At 44.4% G+C, this 20,727-nt stretch overlaps 1 protein-coding gene across 1 annotated transcript in view; it reads right to left on the reverse strand.

Annotated features, from left to right (window-relative positions):
- Positions 1 to 7,072: 7,072 nt before the first annotated feature.
- The window catches only part of LOC137888311 (pterin-4-alpha-carbinolamine dehydratase 2-like), a 16,568-nt gene continuing 2,913 nt past the window's right edge, over positions 7,073 to 20,727 (reverse strand). The window contains exons 3-4 of the mRNA XM_068731688.1: positions 8,968 to 9,048; positions 7,073 to 7,353 (exon numbers count right to left, since the gene is read on the reverse strand). Of these exons, the coding sequence (XP_068587789.1) occupies positions 7,258 to 7,353; positions 8,968 to 9,048 (177 nt within the window). The 3' untranslated portion in view covers positions 7,073 to 7,257. The remainder of the gene's footprint in view (positions 7,354 to 8,967; positions 9,049 to 20,727) is intronic.

Below are 20,727 nucleotides of genomic sequence, written 5' to 3' on the forward strand. Positions count from 1 at the left end.
GATGAAGGCTGCAGCCAAACTGACCTGTGGTGACCGACCTTTGATGAGTCGCGTTACTCGAGAAGAACTCAACCAGCAAACTTACTCAACTTTGAAGGCGTAAATAACAATAGCGGCTTTCCATGAGGCCCCTTTAGAAGTCTACTGTGCTCCTCACGCAGCAAAACGCTGCATTCTCTCTAGTGTCCACCAGGGGGGCGACTCCTCTGGTCGTATAGAAGTCTAGTCTAAAATGACTCTACTTCTCTCTTGATTTATTCCCTCAGTAAACATTGTAAACATGAGTTTATGGTCTCAATCTCTAGTTTACGGTCTTCTTCAATACAGCATGATGTTCATTTAGTACATTATGCTCCATTTAGAGTCACACAGACCATAAAGCAGGGGACGATTTAGGGGGCGGGGCTACACAGTGATTGACAGGTCGCTACCATGGCTTTGTCCGTCTTACAACTCCTCACCCTGGTTGCAAAAAAAAAAAGCAAGATGGCAACTGCCAAGATGCTAAAATCGAGGCTTCAAAACGGCAGGCCAAGAATAAATTGGTGACATCACGGTGACTACAGTTACTTGTAATATGCAGTCGATGGTCTGATCAGGCAACAAAATGGCAGCACCAGGTCCTGCATCATCATCATCATCATTATTATTATTATTATTGTTATTATTATTATTGACTTGTGTCTTGTTTTCACAATCTAGTCTCAAGACGTTATCTTAATTTTCATTGCGCTCACACGCTGCATATTCCTTAATAAAGTTGTTTTTGATTGACGACATCATAGAAACCTGACTCGGCTGCCGTGAGGGCGTTGGGGGTCGAGGTCAAACGGGGGGGCCCACCACAGCATTTCTTTTGCCCCGGGGCCCCCCCGAGAGGTTAATGCGGCCATGGCTGAAATTATACTGCACTGGGCTACAACCAAAACATCAAGTACAGAAACCAAAGAGCCAAATGGTATCTGTAGATATAATGTTTGCACAAAAGGAGGCAGGAGCCATCTGGTGAACCCTAATCAACAAAACCAGCTCCCCTCAGACCGAGGCCTCCCCTCAGCTACAGACTACAACGCTGCTCGGCTTCTGTTACTTTTCCGCTGCCAACTGTCTGATCCTGAAACCTGCACTGCAGCTGCTGCGTCCTATAAACACACGGAGTCCCCCGTTTAGATCCAAACCTGTAGTTTATCCAGAAGCGCCATACCTAGACTCTATAATACAACAATACTGACCCTGCAATCAAACAGCAGCAGCGGCGGCGGCGGCGGCGGTCCATTAGGACGGCACCAGGGTGACTGTTATCTCTCTGGGTGTGTGAAAGCAGCTGCGCCACACAAAGCCGGTGGACGCACTTTACAGCACCGCCGGCCATATTCTGCTGCAGCATATTTGGGTTTTTTTACGCATCACGGACAGTCTTCTAGGAAGCCGTTGGCTTCTTTTCATTTTCAAATGGGTTTTGAAAATTAAATGACCAAGATCTGAAAGGTGCACGAGACGCAGCGCAGACCTTCCAGTCACTTTGACCAGCAGGTGGCTGGATCCCGAATCACTGCTCACATTTCATTGCTTTTGGATTAATGTTGCCATTGAAACTTGCGTCCCAAAACTGCAACTGAAGTTGCTGCACGTTGCGTGACTGACCGATCCCCGACCTGAACGTTGAAACGCCGAGTTGTTCCCGATATAACTGCCTCCATAAAGAATGATTGGGTTGTGAATGAGGTGCGTATGCTTAAGACAACATTTTGCAACATAAACACGGTGGTACAGTAACACCACTGCAGATGAGATGCGAGTTATCAATTGACTTTATTGACAGACACACATCCCCGGTAAGTCTAGGAACGCTATGATGCTTTCAGACCAAATAGAACGGCCTCATGTTGCCCCCATGCGTCACGCGTGAGGGCTAAACCCTTACATTTCCCATAACCCTCTCATATTCAGCATACATAAGCATCATTATCACATGATGGGCACAAGAGGGGACCATTTTGATTCAACTTAACAAACAGGAGGGAAACCGCCACATGACTCACCAGCAATACATATTAATAAAAAACAAAAATGGATTAGCCTGCTGTCCTGCTCATATATCACTTCATATCATTTGATTCAATGCAGACGAGGGCTTGATGGAGACAATAACCCCCTGAAATCCCAGGTGTAACATTTCACGCACTGTGTGCTTTAATGTTTGTGCGACACAGTGAGCAGCTTTCTAGTAACGGAAGTCAGCTTTGTGTAAATGTTTGATCGTAAGCTAAGTGCTGCTAGCACACCTGCAATACCAGGACACGCGTCTTACCTTCGGTACTGGTCTTCTTCCTGGTCCTCAGGAGGCAAAAGGAGCCTGAGGACTCATATCTATTTATACTTCCTGGTTTTACCATGTTTGAAGAAAGGGGGGGGGGGGGGGGGGGGGGGGGGGGGCTATTTTGTTGTTTTTTTGTGTTTTTCTGAAGCTGCTGATACCTGTTACATATACAGGTGGCGCCGGTGATTGATATTGGTGACTCATGAACACAACTTGTAAACATCAAACTTGTCTGTCTGTAGCCCGTGTGTGTGTGTGTGTGTGTGTGTGTGTGTGTGTGTGTGTGTGTGTGTGTGTGTGTGTTTAAGCTGAGCTCCCCTACTAGTGGTGCAGTCCACTCCAATTTACTTGGAGGGTATATAGGGGGTGGTTGTGTGTGTGTGAGGTGTGTGTGAGGTGTGCTATGCTCCAGTCCAGTGGTAGGCAGTAATGCATCTACAAGCTGGTCTGGTAACCACCAACGAGACCTGAAGAAAAGGTCTGTGTTAGACTTTTACAGAAACCTAAAAGTCTAGATTTGTGGCCTGTTTCTAAAGATGTACATCTTCAGTAAGAACCAATATATTTGGGGCTGAGCGTCACACACTGAGGAAAGGAAAGAGGGAAAAGCGTTGAGGAAAGGATTTACACGTTGTCGAGAGAAACATATAATATTAGAGGAAGAAATATGAAAGTATGAAGATGCTTTTCAGTGAGTGTTCCTTAAACAAGAGGTTCTCTTTTCCAGCCAAGGACCACTGACAAGACAGAGAATCTATATCGGGGACAAGAAATGCTAATATTTTGTACCATGATAATTTAAAGGAATGAATCTCAAAACATTTCACTGCCTTAACCTGAAGCACGGTGAAAGAAGCCATGTTTTTAGATAGGAATACAAAGTCATCATGTAGACCAGAACCCGTCTGTGTAACTCTCACCAACAGAAGGTTGAACAAAACCCTTCTGGAGAGGAGAAACCTCTCGATCGGCCCAATCCCAGGAATGTTTCACTTCCTTCCTCCTCTTTGGATTTCGTACATTAACAATATGGCCTAAATCCGATGAGCTGTGTATATATATATCCATGTTGAGCACCCTGAGTTAATTATGTCATCTTTATGAACGTGCTTTAATTGAATCGGCCTAAAGCCAACCTGACGATTTTAATATTAACCGCTAAAACAAGCCAACATTCATGCCGCGCTGCAAAAGAGACACGCTTTGATTTATGGAGCTGAAGATTTATTGCAAAATGCTGGATCACATAGTCAAAAGAGCGTTTGGCCAATAGCTGCATGCTGTTGCAAGCTAAAGTACAACAACATGAATTACTATAATTATACGTGTCTCGAGAAAATGATGTAATTACCGGCAAGTCTTTGTCTCGGTACCGCAGTAACTCTGACAAAGCTGATACACGGCAGTCATTTAGAGATTAGTGACCGGGCTGAGTCCAACTGCAGTGACTTCACGGCCAAGTGTGTGTGTGTGTGTGTGTGTGTGTGTGTGTGTGTGTGCATGCATTTGAAACACACTGTAGAGACCGGTGGGTGGCCGAGTAAAGAAAGAAGCCTACTGTATGATTATTACCTGACTTAACTTAACTCGTCAAAAACTCAACCGCGTCGGTCGGGACAAAAAAAAAAGAACAACAACCTGTTGCTCTCTTTAGAAAACCTTCACTTGACGTAAGGAATTCTGGGAAATGTAGGAAACCACTACTGCAAACTGAGCAAGACAGAAGATGGTACAAGGCCTCGCTCGTTCCAGGTCTTTTGCCTTTGATGGGGTTGAGGCAACAGATCCTGCATTCATATGTAAAATCCATTTGTATCTGGGAAACCGTTTGCTATCGTCTGACGATGATTTAGCTTTTTATTCATTTTAAATCGTCTTGTAAACGGGCTACTCCGTGCCGTAGCTTTACGGACCGAGGTACCCAAAACGTACGTCAACATGCAACATGTTTTATGTGCGTTTGAGTTTTTTTACGGTCGTTCTGTCGGTTGTTTGCTTCACCACGCTGGTCCAGATTATCACTTTGCTTTTGGATGGATTACCATGAAATCTTGTAGAAACCTACTGGCTTTGATGATGCCCTCACTTCTACCCAAGCGCCACCATGAGGTTGACATTTATTTTCTGTGTGTGTGTGTGTGTGTGTGTGTGTGTGTGTGTGTGTGTGTGTGTGTGTGAGAGAAAGAGACGTCTCGACAACTATTGGACGGATTCTCACGATTCATTTAGGATGAATTGGAATCTGGTGATCCCGTCATCGGGTCCGGTTTCAATTTTGTCTAATACAAATACTTGCAATACGAATGGCATTCCCACCGGCCTCAGGTGCACTTCATGTTCAGCGCTTATTAGCAAATATTTGCATGTTAATAGAGTATAAACATGTTAAACCAAATACGTGTGTGACATCTGCATAATAGCAGTCAGATGTCAGCGTTTACCTCAGAGTATAAAGCCTCAGAGATGTGTTCTCCTACTTCTATCAGATAAGCCATGAAAGTGGACGACTGTATCTTAAAAGCGCATCTCCACAGAGCTACAAACGGTGCTTTTCTCAGCTCTCGACGAGTCGCCGATCGTAATGGACGTCCGTATTAGGGAGCTCCTCTGTTGCTGATCCTTTGCATCGCTCTCAAATCAGACGGAGATCCTTCACATCCCAGAGAAAATGTGTTTTCCTTTTCACACACACACACACACACACACACACACACACACACACACACACACACACACACACACACAAAAAATAAAAAAGACCATACTGACAACTTGTATCTTAAATGGAAGAAGACAGCGTGAAACTGCCATTTATCAGCAAAACAGACAACAATATGTTTCTGTTCAGGCACACATGAGAACAGCCGGTGGCCGTCCAGTAATACAAACGGGGTGCATTTGATCAAAAATAACAAATGGCGTACAAATGTTAAGCTCTCGGTTTTCTCTCTGGCAACGAGCGAACACAACGTGATTACTATCAGCGGTGCGGTACGAGTCCCACAACAGACCACATGCTGAACGCTGCCCCCCCCACCCACCCACCCCACAGAGGCTCCAAAAGAAGCAGACTTAAGTCAAGATTGACTGTCTATGACCTTGTTATCTTTATTTGGCGGGTATCAGATTGCAACTACTGGGCACAGAACCCTTCCCCCAACACGGCCGCGGAGTGAAGCTGCGATTCACACAGCAGAGGAGAAATACGGGCCGCTACTTGGAAAAAGCCCAGAAAGCCTCTCTCCTGCTCCCACTCCATCTCTCTCTCTCTCTCTCTCTCTCTCTCTTCACCCTTCTGACGCTGTATGCTGGGGAGAATTATTAGTTTTCCATCTCAAGGTCTGCACAAAAGAAAAGAAAGAAGAAAAAAAAAAGAAGCCCACCTGGTCTGTCCCGCTCATCTATTCTCAACTCTATTCGCTTCCCACTCTTCCCTCCCTCCGTCTGTCTTTTACTCCCCTCCACCTCTGCAATTTAAACTGCCCTCCCCGCTTTCTCTGCCTCTTCCTCATTCCTTCCACCTCGCCGTCGTTCCGTCGTCTCCCTCTGCTTCTCCGGACTGCTGGCGGTGCAGAATTAGTAGGTGAAGCTGAAAAACCCCCAAAAAACTGCGGATTAAGGAGCCAGAATCCAAGGGGTTCACTAATGGGAGAGCTGGCTCTGCTGCCTGCTGCTTCTGGCCATCAGCTGAGGCCAATTATGTGAAGGGGCCACATGTGGCCCGGGTCTGGCCTTGTAGGAACTGCTGTCTGGTCACTTAAAAGTCTCCGTCCTCCTCCTCCTCCTCCTCCTCTTCCTCAGGAGGACAGATGATGGTGGCCTAGCAGTCAGAGAGGCTTTCAGGGCTGAAACAATCAGTCAATTAATCCACTAGTTGATTGACAGAAATGAAGTAATCGTTTTAATTCATGTCTCAAGGAACGTTTTGAAACACTCACTATACTATATTATGTAATAAAGCTGAGATCTTTATAAGGCCTGAGTGTTTCCTGTAGAGAGCATATTGTGTCTTCTGCTCTAATGAATCCAGTAGATTTTTATTGTTTTTCCTGAATAAAAGGTCTTGAGTCATCCATCACAAATGCACATTTCTGATAATTCTTCTTTTGGAGTTTTGGACTTACAAGAATTAGTTTGGTACCAAAGAGTTGGATGCAAAGATAGATTCCTCTCTCTCATATGTGTCCGTTAAAGATGCAGTGTGTAGGATTTGCCGGCATCTATAGCGCTGAGGTTGCAGATTTACAGCCAACTGAAACTCCCCCCCCCCCCGTGACAAACTTGTAGGGGAACTACGGTGGAAAGAAGCCAGTGTTTGGTTTGTCCATTCTGGGCTTCTGTAGAAACATTGCGGCCAGCTTCCAAGCACACGAGAGGATGGAAAGAAAAAAGGCTTTTTGCTAGATAGCTTGTCAGCATGAGCATAGCTCTACTGATTTGGCTTTTATTACCCTCTTTTCTCTTTGCTGATCTTCTCCTGATGGCGATCCAGTCCAGGGAAACACAGCAGCTCCGTCTGACTCATCCCCTACCAAACCGTAAATCACGTAAATCCGCCTCCTACCGACTTTGACCCCCCCCGCCCCCCCGTTTCCTCACGTTGCTCCACTCTCCACGGCCAAGAGGAGAACATGTGGTCTGGTGGAGGACCGGCAGGGAAAAGCAGCATCCACCCCGTTGGCATGTAGCGGACAGAGTCGGCCTACTGCGAAGCAATCACAACACTATCGCTAAACAACAGAGACGACGCCGTTTCACAAAATCAAACTTTTATTCTTAACCAAAGCTTCTTTTTCTGACAAAATTCCTCAGATGTTATTGAAGAGGAACCCGGAGGTCTACGGGTCAACGGGAGACGACATTTAATCGTTTCTATGAAGAACACTGGAGAGTTGTGACTGAAAGCAAAGGAACGTTCTGAACGAAGAGCAAAAATATTACATGGAAAGTGCAATTTTGTCGATAAACTTGGCCATTTTGATGTCCCGTTTTGACAGTCCTCCACAGTCGTGTGTCGTCAACGTAATCTGGACCTGTGAGGAAACAAAGCAAGAACATAACTGCTTAAGAGTTAAGGGTAAGGTTAGGGTAACTTCCCCGAGTCTCTGCTGGTGACCCCGGTGACCCCGGTGACCCCGCAGCGTGTTATTTCAAGTCTTAATTAGTGAGCTTCACAGGCGCTCGCAGACGGATTTTGTTATCTTTGGACGGAGCCGGGCAAGCTGTTTCTCCCCGCTTCCAATCTTTGTGCTAAGCTAAGCTAACTGCCTGCTAGCCTTAACCTCATATTACATTACAGTCATTTAGCAGACGCTTCAGTATCTGTCTACACACCGTAGACGCAGCTACGGGAGACATTTTGGGGTTAAGTGTCTCGCTCAAGGACACTTTGACATGAGACTAGTGGAGCAGGAGCCGGGGATCGAACCGCCGACCCTCTGATTGAAAGGCCACTTAGTCCACTTAGCCACTGGTCACCCCAGTTTGTTAGGGTCATATTTACCGTCTCCTTTGCCTTTGACGAATACATTTCAAATTGCGCGAAAGTCTGCGTAGCGAAGGGTTCAGAGTTGGACAAGGAAGAACATTTTGTTTCCCCTCGTAGAACCCAACAGTCACGAGATGTAAGCTATCGACCTTCTCACCTGAATCTCAGCAAGTCAGTGAATAACCTCACAAAATGTCACACTATTCCTTTCACGCGCAAGACTACGACTACATCGTACGTTTGATGAAAGAATTGGGAATTTACTGGATTCTGACACCTTGACCTGATCGTTTGGACAGAGCCCAGTCTTCCCAGTCTTGATGCTAAGCTAGATAGCTACATTTGAAAAAGAACTTGAATCGACAACTTGGCCCCACCCATTGACCAATGAGGGTTCTCCCTGGAGAAAATGCTTGTAGAACACACATCTTAATATTGAGAGCCACTAGAACAGAACATGAATGAATATTAATAGGAGTATTAGCAGCAGCGCACAATACAGCATGTATTTCGTCGAGGCTGAAGCTCAGTCGGAGTGGGATTTATGTGCAAGTGGCTGGTGGAAAGTGCTGCGGGGGCCCAGAGACCTGCAGCACCATTCTGCAGCCACTTTAATAAAGAGCGGATTAGGAGCAGCATTCCTGTCAGAGCGTCCCGGTCCGCCACACTGTAACTCAGTGGGCTGCAGACTAATGCCGTGAGATTTTCAGGGACTGGGTTTGTCATATCAACCGCTACTTTATTTCTGAGGGCGGAGGACAGCGAGAGCGTTGGGGTCGAGATATTTGCAGAGCTTTTCCCAAGAAAAACGATGGGATTAGAGCGTGAAGCTACTGCGCTTTTTTTTCTTCCCCCCCCCCCGTCGTTCTGACTAACGGAGTGTGTCTCGGGCTTTGAGCGGAGAGCTCTCCAGAACCAGCGAGGATTGCTCGACATGAAAAATATCTGACTTTATCCCGGGTCGGTTGATCTCGGTGGGCCTGTAATTTGTCATGAGCCAACCGTAGCGCTGCGAATATGGCAGCGACTCAAAAAACACGTAGCCGCGATAAGACCGTGATTTTCTGCAACGGATACTCAACAAACGCAGCGCTGTAAGTGACTCCTCAATCACTATTACAAATTGTGATTTGGGCCATGAAGTGGAGAAGGTTATTACCTTATTATAAACATTGAACCATTCTGGGTGATGGTTCATCTTCTCTGCCTGCAGAGCCACTCGAGACATGAAGCCAAATGCCTGTTTAGGGAGAAACAATCAGCTGTCAATCAAAAAGCAATTCAGGAATTTAACCTCCAAAAAAAATTGCAAATACTATACAATACTTATTAATACTGAGGAGACTCAAGGTTATTTTTTTCACTGTGCATGTAGACGAACCTCCTTCTAAAACTAAAACCTGGCCAGCTGCTCCCAGTTGGAAAAATGCAAATCTTAAAATAAATTGCCCAACAATAAAAATACGTAATAATGTAGTGAGACTAATAAAAAAAAAAAAAACACCAAAAAATCCTCCCGTTGATATCTTACAAAATCATAATGCTCCATCGCAACAAATGTGAACTGTCATCATTCAGTCAGAGGTTTTAATGAACAATCGATTCGTGATTTGGTCAATAAAATGGTAGAAAATGGAGAAGAATGGTACAATCAAGAGAAATTCAATTTACAATCACAGAACACTAAATACACCAGATCATTTTCAGATTTGAGAAGCTGTACATCCAAACAATGTTGCCATTTGTTGTGACTCGAGCTGCTGAGTCTTCTGTCTTTTCACTGATTGATTGCTCGACTAATTGCAAAAGAAAGCTGCAGAAGGAGCAATGCTGCCCTCTGAGGCGCAGAGAAGCACGATATCCTGTGCATGCAGGAAACCCTCCTCCACGTATGCGCATACTTCCACACCAAGTAAGCAGACGGCATGCAGGCACACACTCGAGAGACATACACACTCTTCATATTTCAAGTTTCGGCATGTGGCTCTCTCCAATCACAGGCCATCCAGGGAGTGATTACGGTTATTCTGATTATCTACAAAGAGGAGAGTGAAATCCCTCGTCATGCTCACTGTGAAGAGGAGAAAAAAAATAAATCAGGTAGACCTATTTCAGAGCAATTTCCCACTGCAATCTCAATTAAGCCCCTAAATACTTCCTCCCCGCCTAATTAAATCAACTGAAACGCCATTGTTTACCGGCCCCGTCCACCACCTGACATGACGAAACAGAATTACTCTCGCCGAAGAAATTAGTGCGTTGTAACCAATTTCTGAGACGTCCTGTTCGGCGGCCGAGCAGCGCGGCGCGTGTAACGCGATCGGCAGCTTGATCAAATTGGTTATCAAGGAAAACCGTCTCCTGATCAATTTAAGTAATTGGCATATTCCTGCAACTTGACCCCGCTGGCACCAATTTGGAGACCGAGGCGGTCTGCCTTTTCTCAGTCCTCATTGACTCTAATGGAGATGGCTAAGCAGCCTGTCATGTCAGGTGTTGTCCAAACATGTCGTCTCTCTCTCTCTCTCTCTCTCTCTCTCTCTCTCTCTCTCTCTCTCTCTCTCTCTCTCTCTCTCTCTCTCTCTCTCTCTCTCTCTCTCTCTGGGTCGAGCTCAGGCTAATCTGCTGCTGAGGAACATTGAGTGACAGGTAGAAGGATTCTGTGTGAACACTTAAAGCTTCCTGCACGTTGTCCCGTTTCAGAACACCACAAAACTCACTTTCCTTATTGGTCAAAGCTTGGACTAAGAATATGTGTAAATCAATCATGTTCATTCTTTTTGTTTGTTGCCACCAGGTATATAAGAAGTGGAGGTAAGCCGCCGTGACGTCAACCATTTTGAAGCCTCCGGTTTGGTATTTTGCCCTGCTCGTCATCTTGTGATTCTTGCAACCAGAAGTGACACGAGAGGGCGGAGCTAAGTAAAAACCAACCCGCTGAATAAAGACAATTTAAGGCAAGTTGTAAAACGGAAACACGGACAACTCGCAGACCGGACAACGCCGTGGTAGCGACCTGTCAATCACCGTGTAGCCCCGCCCCTATTTTAAATAGTTTAGAACTATTATTTTCCAACTGTAGAATATCCTATTTAATTGAATACCCACATTTGAGGAATCGTTATCAAAACTGTTCAATGTTGATAAACTGTGATCAGAGTTATTGTTTTGGAAATATATCAATATCAGTATCAGCCTAAAAAATCCAATCAGGCTCTACTTGATGCCTGTTTAATTTCTTGACTGAATTTTACTGAAACAGTTTTGTATTTTTTCCCGCTGGAGAATGAGCAGCATGTGTGAATAATAATAATAATAATAATAATAATAATAATAATAATAATAATAATCGGTGAACTTCCTTCTTTAATACAGGGTGGATCACGATACGTCTGTCACATGGGTGACGCCACTTTAAAGCAACATTTTCACAATAACACAGTTGTGGATTCACTGACATCACATCTGCAGTCACATCTGTATGATACGTTTGCACATATTTCCAAACTTGGCAGAAGAGGGAACTCGTAGTCTGGACGAATAAATTCACTTCAATTCAGTTTTAATTCAAGAAATATATTTTTTCTTCAAAAGCCAGCTCATGGCATGAAGAAGTTTGCCAATGATTAAGAACAAATGCTGTATTATAAGTGTGCTTTTTATTTGCGTTTTTGAATCCATTGAATTGACAGTGAACCAAACCCAACCGGAGCTTAAACTCATTATCCAAACTTCAAAGTGCTGCACAAAGCGCGGGCCGCGCTGCTTCTATCAAGCCAAGTGTCACGCTTCCCTGAAAAGTTACACGTCCGCGTCTACTCCAAATGTAATTCGGAGGAAAGCGGAATGTGAAACGCAAGACGACAAGTTCGGCGCGAATGCAACGCGAGCCCTGAACGTCCCAGGAAGACAAAAAAAAATGAGGAGAAAAGGCAAATGAATCAAGAGCTGAATGTCCAAATAACCTGAAAAGGCCTGAAGGTGGTGGTCCCTCGGGGGCCGTAAGGAGAGCGGCAGGACACAATAGTGCCAAAGTGGCGGTCTGTCACCTGCGGGTCATCTCAACGCCCTCCACTTGGGCCAAACAAGGAAATAAAACCAACCCTCAACACGCTGCCGAGGCCTTATGTCAACAGAGGTCAAGGACTCTCCCTCTCAAAGTGCTTTGTTTACCCCATTTGTATTACGCGGGCCACACTTCTCGAGTCGACGGGTCGGCTATCCGTCCAGCCAGCCAGCCAGCCAGCCAGCCAGCCGTTCTCTCCAACCGGCCCGACAAGCTGCAGCTGTCAAGAGTCCGATAATTTGACATGACATTACGCAGGCCCCACCGTCTCAAATAATCAGAAACACACCGACGGCAGACCCCCGCTATGCCCCCTTTTCCCCCCACGCGCCCCCTTTTGAGGAGCCGATTTGGTGCTATTACAGCATGATTGTCATACAACACTGGATGAGACAGTTTGACGTTGGAGCGGAGTGGTGTTCTCCCTCTCACTGCGGCCGTGGGCTGGAATACAGGACTCAGTTTCAAACACATGTGTCTGTTATTTACAGATCGGTTTTCCACCGCCGCGCGGTCCAGGGGCTTAGAAACGCCTGCTCTGTCTTGCCAGGACTAAGTGCATGCAGATTGTGCCTGCTCTTGCTAGCCCCTGACAGACACACACGCGCGTGCACGCCGAAGCATGTGCGAATGCACATACGCAAAGCCTCCTCGGCATACGCGCGAGTACGTGTCGACACACATGAAGACAAGCCGCTCTCCTCCATTACACACCGCCATGACTACCCGATGATTACCCCGCAAGCCCCATCAGCGCCCGCGTCAGCGTCAGCTCCCTGGAAAACCTTCGCTCCTCCACAGTGAAAGGCAAGAACGCTGTGAACTGCACGGTGGTGGTGGTGGTGGCGGTGGTCATGAGGATGATGATGACGACCACACCTCTTATGTCTCATTTCTCTCCTTCACAAGCTTCCAGCTGGCCCGGACAGGACTGCCTGCTAAGTTGACATGTAACCTGAAGCAAAAATATTGAATAATTTGGAAGCACAGCTGCAAAGCGCTGAAGTTCTATAATGAAGTCTGGATCATGTGTAACATCATAATCTTCTTGAATTAGCGTTCTTAAAAGTTCAGAAACACAGAGAAGAGCTTCAACTTGATGCCCTGGAGGTGATGCGCACCGTGAACACTCATGAAGTGACTGTTATCCTGTGTAACAAACGTTCGCGCCACGGCCAGCTCCTATTTATGTAACGAGTGTCATGTCCTGTAATGCTCAGGCGTGGCATTACGGCCAACTTGTGCAAACCCCCTCATTAACTGCAGGGTTACCAGCAAGGGCTTAAAAAGACATTGGGCTCGTCAAAAGACAGCAGACGTCAGGGCCATCTTAGCTTACCCAAGGACTGATAGCCGGATTATCTAACCACCTCCGCATGGGCGCCACACCTCGCTGCTTCCCTGCAGCCATTTTTCACGAGATGAGATGAATGCGCGATGCCTCCAGTTTCCAGGGAAAGTTCCATTTTGGAGACGGACGTGGGAACTGAACACCACGGAGCTGATTAACCGGTCTCTCGCTGTGAGTAAAGGATATGGTGCGAGCGCCTGTGTAGGGTGATTATGTTTGCATGCGGGTGTAAATACTAGGGTTTAGATATGGAGTTTTAAAGACTTTTAAACTATTTTAAACATTTACATTTCAGAAAATTACCAGTTTTAGTTTTTTACCCCTAGAATTAGATTTTTGTCAGGGTGGTCAAGTCGCTGAAACAGTTTATTTATGACACAAAAACTCTTTGAGAGTTACCATCTCTTCAAAAGCAATTTGACTCGGGGATACTCTGGGAACAACATACTAAAACTTTAATTTAACAATCAATTGAGATTTTTTCCAAAACTGACAAATCCAATCATTAGTTTTTCAATGTTCAACTCCATCTGTATTCAAAAGTAATCCTTTTATAATACAACACAAAGAATGCCATGATAATGTAAAGAATGTTAAGCATTTTGACTTGATAATTGACCAAAATAATAACTGTATAACCTAAACAGGAATAGATTGTTTAACTGTCAATTTTGTAAATTTTGACAAAAATACTTAGGACAAAAATTCTTCAGAGGAGAATTTTTGTCATAAGTACGGAGCACAAGGAAGCGATATCAAGGAATTTCTGCACACACAATTACAGTTTTATATTGTATGATATTGTTGTATTCGTTGAGAGGTTTACAGAGGAGCTGGTTGAGATGTAAATCGGATCCAAATGCTAAATGTGTTTGGACATTGTGTATGTGAAAAATTAATGAATTTATGGAACCAGGGGAGTAGCCCCACATAGTCTTCGACAGACAGCCAAAGTCTTCAACCAACAACCAAAGTCTTCGACAGACAATCAAAGTCTTCAACCAACAACCAAAGTCTTTGGCCGACAACCAAAGTCTTTGCCAGACAACCAAAGTCTTCGGCCAATAACCAAAGTCTTCAACCGCCAACCAAAGTCTTTGGCCAACAATCAAAGTCTTCAAACAGCAACCCAAGTCTTCGCCAGACAAACATAGTTTTCAACCAAAACCTTTGACAGACAACCAAAGTCTTCGACCGACAAAAAAAAGTCTTTTGACCTGCAAACAAAGTGTTCGTCATGATTGAACTGATGGAGACAAAAGTAAACCAGATGAAGGACGAGAGGAAGAATCTGGTGGTTAAGTTCACAAAGGACTTCGCCCAGACCCACTACAGCTGGCACACGCTGCAGAAGGAATACCAGAAAAAGGTGAATCAGGCGGAGGAGCAGATCTACCAAAGGGACACTAAAATCATGGATCTCTGCAAGGAGAAAAAGGGTCTCTGTCAGAAGCTCACAGAGACCAAAAACCAGCTGTTGACTAAACGAGCTAAACTCCTCCGGAGCGAGAAAGCTTGGCAAGCTAAATACAATGCTCGGGAGAAGAAGTTCACAAAGGAACTGGCCTTGAAAGAACAGAGCTGTGACACCAAAGTAAAGCTTGGCAGGCAAACCACAAAGCTCGGGATGGGAAGTTCAAGAAGGAGCTGACCAAGAACAAACTGTGGGAGACCAAATTGAAACAGGTGGAAGACAAGAAGAAGGACCTGGTCGAGAAACAACAGGAGGACGACCTGGAAAACAAAGAACTGAACTGGGGAACAAAAGTCAAGCTGAAAATGAAGAAGAAGAAGAGAGGCTTCTTGTCCCGCAAGAAGAGGACCAAGGAAAGACTGAATTGCAGAAAATGAAAAGCATGTTTTTTTAAGCCAGATGCACAACAAGAACGAGCGTGACGACGACAGTGAGGTGCAGGAGGCTCCTGGTTGTTCAAGCTCAGGTTGGACAACAGTAGCTCCCATTTCCTCCCCCCTCCACCTGTCCACCCTCATCATCCCGTTATACAGAGACACCTCCACCTGTCCGGCTGTGTAGAGTTTGTATATTCTCCCTGTGTCTGCATTGGCTTTTCTCCTGGTGCTCATGTTACCTCCCACAATACAAAATCAAAAACTATGCACTTTAGGCTAATTGGAAACTCGAAATGACCTACTTCAATCAATCCTATTTATGTAAGGGTTTTCTCCTGTTTCTCAGGTTCCTCCAACAATCCAAAGATTTGTGTTAATTGTAAATAACATAATTTAAAATCAAATAAACAGTCAAATACAGTTCAATGTGTCTGCCTCTCTGAATAAATATATACAGTATAAATACTATTGTTTTGATGGGGGTGTCGGCTGGAGCCGATCCCAGCTGACATTGGGCCAAGGCAGGGCAACATGTCTATTGCCTGTGGGAGGAGGACGCAGAACCCCGGAGAGAACCCCACACCGACACAGGGAGAACATGCAAACTCAGACAGACAGAGGGGTCGTTCAGCCTGGGCCCCTCTCGCTGTGAGGCGAGAGCGCTAGCCTGTCTGAATGTCCAGACTTACATATAAATTATGTCTTTTTACACAAAGCAAGCTCATTAGTCCTACTTACGTTTTTTCACCATAATGTCAAGTTTAGGACCATTTTTTTTTTTTTACATAATTGACAAGATTATAAAAGTAAACCTGTCGATCTGAGATGTGTTTCTTACTAACTGACGGGTGAGAGGCGACTGCTGCTCTTGAAGAGAAGGAGGTTCTTCTTTGACACGGTAACATATCCTCTCTCTCCCTCTTCTCTGTGCCGGGAGGGGGGGGGGGGGGGGAGGATGCCTCTGAGGGGGTTTCGGCTCAGCCCAGGGGCTCAGTTTTAGTCGAAGGACAACTTATTCAACACAAGCAGAGCGAGGCCCGTAACGAGAGGCAGAGGCTTGAAGGAGATCTGGTGGTGAGGGAGCCCTCCACGACTGAATATAAAAGAGGGGAGATCGGCCTCATGAGAGCGACGCGGAGGGAGCTGTCGAAACGCAGCAGCGCTCTCCTCAGTCTCAAAATTGGAACTCCTGTCCAGAAGCCGTGTGGACGCTGCAGATTTATTTTTTCCCGGCGCTCGTTATGCGTTTATCACCGGTGGTTAGCCGCAACGTTGGTGTGTTGTTTTGGTCGTATTCATTTTGTTTTGGCTGCAGTATGTTTTGCACGAATGTGACTGCAAATGTTGAGAACTTTTATTTTATTTATTTATTTATTCTTGCAAAGCATTTGACACGGAATAGCTTGCTTATATGACCGCAAAACCGATTCTAAAGCTGCTTGGTAAGTAGTCACTGAGAGGTTAGGAGAACAGTAATGCAGCAATACAGCCCCAATAACACCGAGTGAATACTGCAAAAACACCCTCAGAATGTAAAAAATACATGCTTCATATTGGTTAATACAGCAATATATCCTATAAAACCATGACTTTCATGAATCCTTATATCCCCTTCGTTTCAAATACCTTTCACGAATGCTAATTTTACTTGGACATGCAAGGAAGTACTTGATTTTATTATGTATATTTAAAATGGCCGGTACTTGAGGCCAAAATTTTATATTTTTGCTTGTGAAAATGTTAATTTGGCTCATTTCTACCTCTGTGGTAGAATAGTGGCTGTACCATTTCAGACATTGTTCCCTTGCTGCATATTTAGAGATGGGGTTGGTTATCTTGAGTATTATAGCAAAAGTACGCTGGATTTCAAAGATTATCCAACTGAAAAGCCCAGTCCAGTGTTGCCAACTCTTCTCCACTGAGACTAGCAGCATTAGCTCCAAAAGTCGCTAAATCCAGCAAAAAAACGTCGGCCTCTCTCCAAAGCCACTCCCCCAAAATTGTATTAATAAACGTAAACAGTACTCCCAGCTCTGAAGCTAGCAGCTGGTGGAAGACTTTAGTGATGATGATGTCGTCCAATCATTTTATTCAGGCCAAATGGAAAAAGTGTTTTTGAAGATTACCTACCCCGCCTTTAAACTCAACCCTTGAGCTGACGACTTGTGCTATTTCACTTAAATTAACTAGACGAGTTCAGTTGACAAAGTCAATCAAAATATTCTGATTCCAGCTTCTTAACTTTAAATATTGTCTGGTTTCTTTACTCCAGAAAACTGAATAGACATTGGAATAAAAACAAGACAATCTAGACACAATTATGTCGTCTAAATCAATAATAACAAGCACACACCAACTCTAGTTTCTCAGAAAATCTGATTATTTTGCACTTAAGTAGCTTATTTCAATGACAAAATACTCATTACTTCTCATTTGTCAAGTACTTATTGAGATATGAAATGGCCTATATCGGGATAGAAGAATTTTGACCATTTCGCCCAGTCATAATTTAAAACCTGATATTAAATTTAAAATGAAAACAGAGAAAAGCCGTAAATCCTCGCGTTTGGCTTTTTGTTGTTTCAAAATCCATCCATCCTGTTTTCTTGATGGACACACTAATCACTTGAGCACTTTGACTGTTGAGATGACTAAATGAAGTCGTCTCTGGTTGACGCCCTCATTCGCCTGGTTAAATAAAAACAGTTTAGTGCACTCAAAGTAATTTACCTGTTCTAAAGTTTCTCTCCCTTCGTAGCTTGTTCACTTTGCAGGAGAGACTCCAGATAATAACCACAATCATTTTTCCACCCAAAATGCAGCTTTTGATGGATTTTTTTTTCTCTCCCTCCATCACCGTATGAACTGAGTATTTGTGGGTAAAGACCGAATGCCATCGTTGTCAACTTGAGCTAACATAACAGTTGAGCATGCACAGCTCACCTCTCCTACACAAACGGCATCTTATAAGGCTACTTCACTTGGGTCACATGAATGTTTCCACTCCATCCACCGAAACGTAAAGCAGATGGTCATCTGTAAACAAACACAACATAAAGCTTGATGCGTAAACAATATCAGTGACTGCAACTTAAAAAAAAAAGAAAGAGAAACGAGCATGATTCCAATCAAAAGTTACAGTATTAAAGACACACACAGATGTTTCCACATATGATTGCAGGGATTCTCACTGACCAAAGCGACTCCAGACAGAGGATTTCACCTCTCAAACCGTATTAAACATCCCTGGACTTGATGAGGAAAAAATAACTCGCGTCTACTTCTCAGACTACTGCCGCTATCGACGCAAAAGTTTACCCACATGCTGCAGATGAATTACTGAGCCGCAGCAGCATTTCCACTTGCTTGTAATCAAAGAAAAAGAAAGTAAAAAGAAAGCAAATCCAGCTGTCATGTTCTTTCTGAGTTAATTTGCAGCTATGAGTGGCTCCGTGTGGATTTATAAACCTTTACCGCCGCCTAGAGACCACAAGAGGAAGTGTTCCAACTCACACAGAGGGGATTTGTTATTCTCATTATAAACTCTCGGGGATCTGATTTCCTCAAGCCCATCACTCGCAGATAAGTGGTGAATGGAAATCAGCCAGCGTGTCGCTCCTCATCTCCATTCTCCCCTCTGGTAAAAGCCCTTTAAGAACAGCCATGACAAAAAGAAGAAGAAAAAAAAGGAGCTAGAGAGTTTGTGAAAATGCATCGAAAGGACTGGAGGGGTGGCTGGAGAGAGAGAGAGAGAGAGAGAGAGAGAGAGAGAGAGAGAGAGAGAGAGAGAGAGAGAGAGAGAGAGAGAGAGAGAGAGGGAAAAAGAAAGACAGACGGAGAGAGTTGCCAACATGTACAATTGGAACAACATGAGCTCATTCCCCAATAACATGGGGCACGGGGTGGGAATGAGAGACAGACAAAGACGGAGATGGGGAAAGGAGGGTGGTAATGAAAGAAATGCAGATCTACCAGAAGGAATGATGGGGTTGTTAGTGGTTTGTGAACCAGATGAGACATTTTAACCAATTTGATTGTTTGTGAAAGAAATCATTCTGATCGAAACCCCAATTGCTGCCAACTGGCCGCCTGGCGCGTCTCAGGGTAATGCAGCCTGACGTGTCGGGGTAAGAGGAGAGGCTTTTCGAGCCGGGAGGAGCAGATGGGGGAGGTCAGCGCTCGCCCCCCGACTTCAAACACGGGGAAGTGTAAAAACAGACTATTTTAGGGGCTAAAACAACTAACGACAGGATTAGAGGAAGTCCGCTAAGTGGCCTTGAGATGTTGCAGTTTACTTCGCCTCGACACAGGACTGAGGCCTCCCAATTCTCTGGGCAAAAAACAACATTCATACATGACTTTTAGTGGCTCTTTCACGCCCAGAAGTAGACGATCTGCCACATAGGTCACAATGTTGTTGAGACAGTCGCTGGAAATTGCAAGTAGTGTATTTCTGTGGTGAGTTTCCTGTTCCCGTGATAAACCGGGAAACAGGAGAGTTCAATTCAACACTTGAAGTTGTTTGCAGTACTACGTGAGGTCAAACACGAAGAACGTACTCAGGAAAATACTTTTAACAACAAAAGAATACTACAAATTCAAATCTGTAGGAACACGACGTAAAATCAGGCGACAACCTCCAGTTCTGGAAAGTGACGCCGATGCTTCATGTGTTTAAAGCTGCATTCTCTCTAGTGTCCACCAGGGGGCGACTCCTCTGGTTGTATAGAAGTCTAGTCTAAAATGACTCTACTTCTCTCTTGATTTATTCCCTCAGTAAACATTGTAAACATGAGTTTATGGTCTCAATCTCTAGTTTACAGTCTTCTTCAATACAGCATGATGTTCATTTAGTACATTATGCTCCATTTAGAGTCAAACAGACCATAAAGCAGGGGATGATTTAGGGGGCGGGGCTACCTGACAAATCCCTACCACGGCGTTGTCCGTGCTTTCGTCTTCAAACTTGAACCTTTTCACGGTGTGTTTTCAATTCATGGAAGTTAATTAGAACATTTTGGTCGCCTGAAATTGTCTTGTTCATCGTTCAGTTGTACTTCAATCCATCCTTTCTTTTTGAAACCACTTCTGGTTTCAAAAAGACCAAGAGGACGACGACCAAAATGCCGAACTCAAAACCACCGTCCACAAAGCAATGAGTGACATCACGGTGACTGCGGCCACTTCTTACAGACAGCCTGTGTGTAAATGATACTAATCTCAAGGTTCACTTGCTATCGTATTTGATCAAATATGTAAATAACTCAGCTTCTGTTCAATGACTTCACATATGACCCCATTGTTGTTGTGACTAAACTGTGCACTAGGATCACAAGAACGCCGGAGAAACTTCCATTTTGTCTTTTTAAACGTTTGCTCTACAAAGCTGCATATTTCCTTCATTATTTCATACTTTTGTTTCTGATTTAAGGAATTCATGTGCAGTGTTCTTGAGCACTTACAAATAATATATTTTGTAATTAAGAATATACAAACGGACTATTATATATTCCAGACTTTGAAAGTAAACCCAGCCCTGGATGTGTTTTTAATAAACACTACTTTAAATAATGACTACATGAATAGTTTTTCTCATAGGAATATAAAGCTTCAAATCATGGCTGCTCCAACGATGATTTTCACCGTTGATT

The sequence above is a fragment of the Cebidichthys violaceus genome, unplaced genomic scaffold (genome assembly GCF_023349555.1).
Source record: "Cebidichthys violaceus isolate CVI_PGR_0920_01 unplaced genomic scaffold, fCebVio1.0.p SCAF_53, whole genome shotgun sequence".
NCBI classification, from domain to species: domain Eukaryota; kingdom Metazoa; phylum Chordata; class Actinopteri; order Perciformes; family Stichaeidae; genus Cebidichthys; species Cebidichthys violaceus.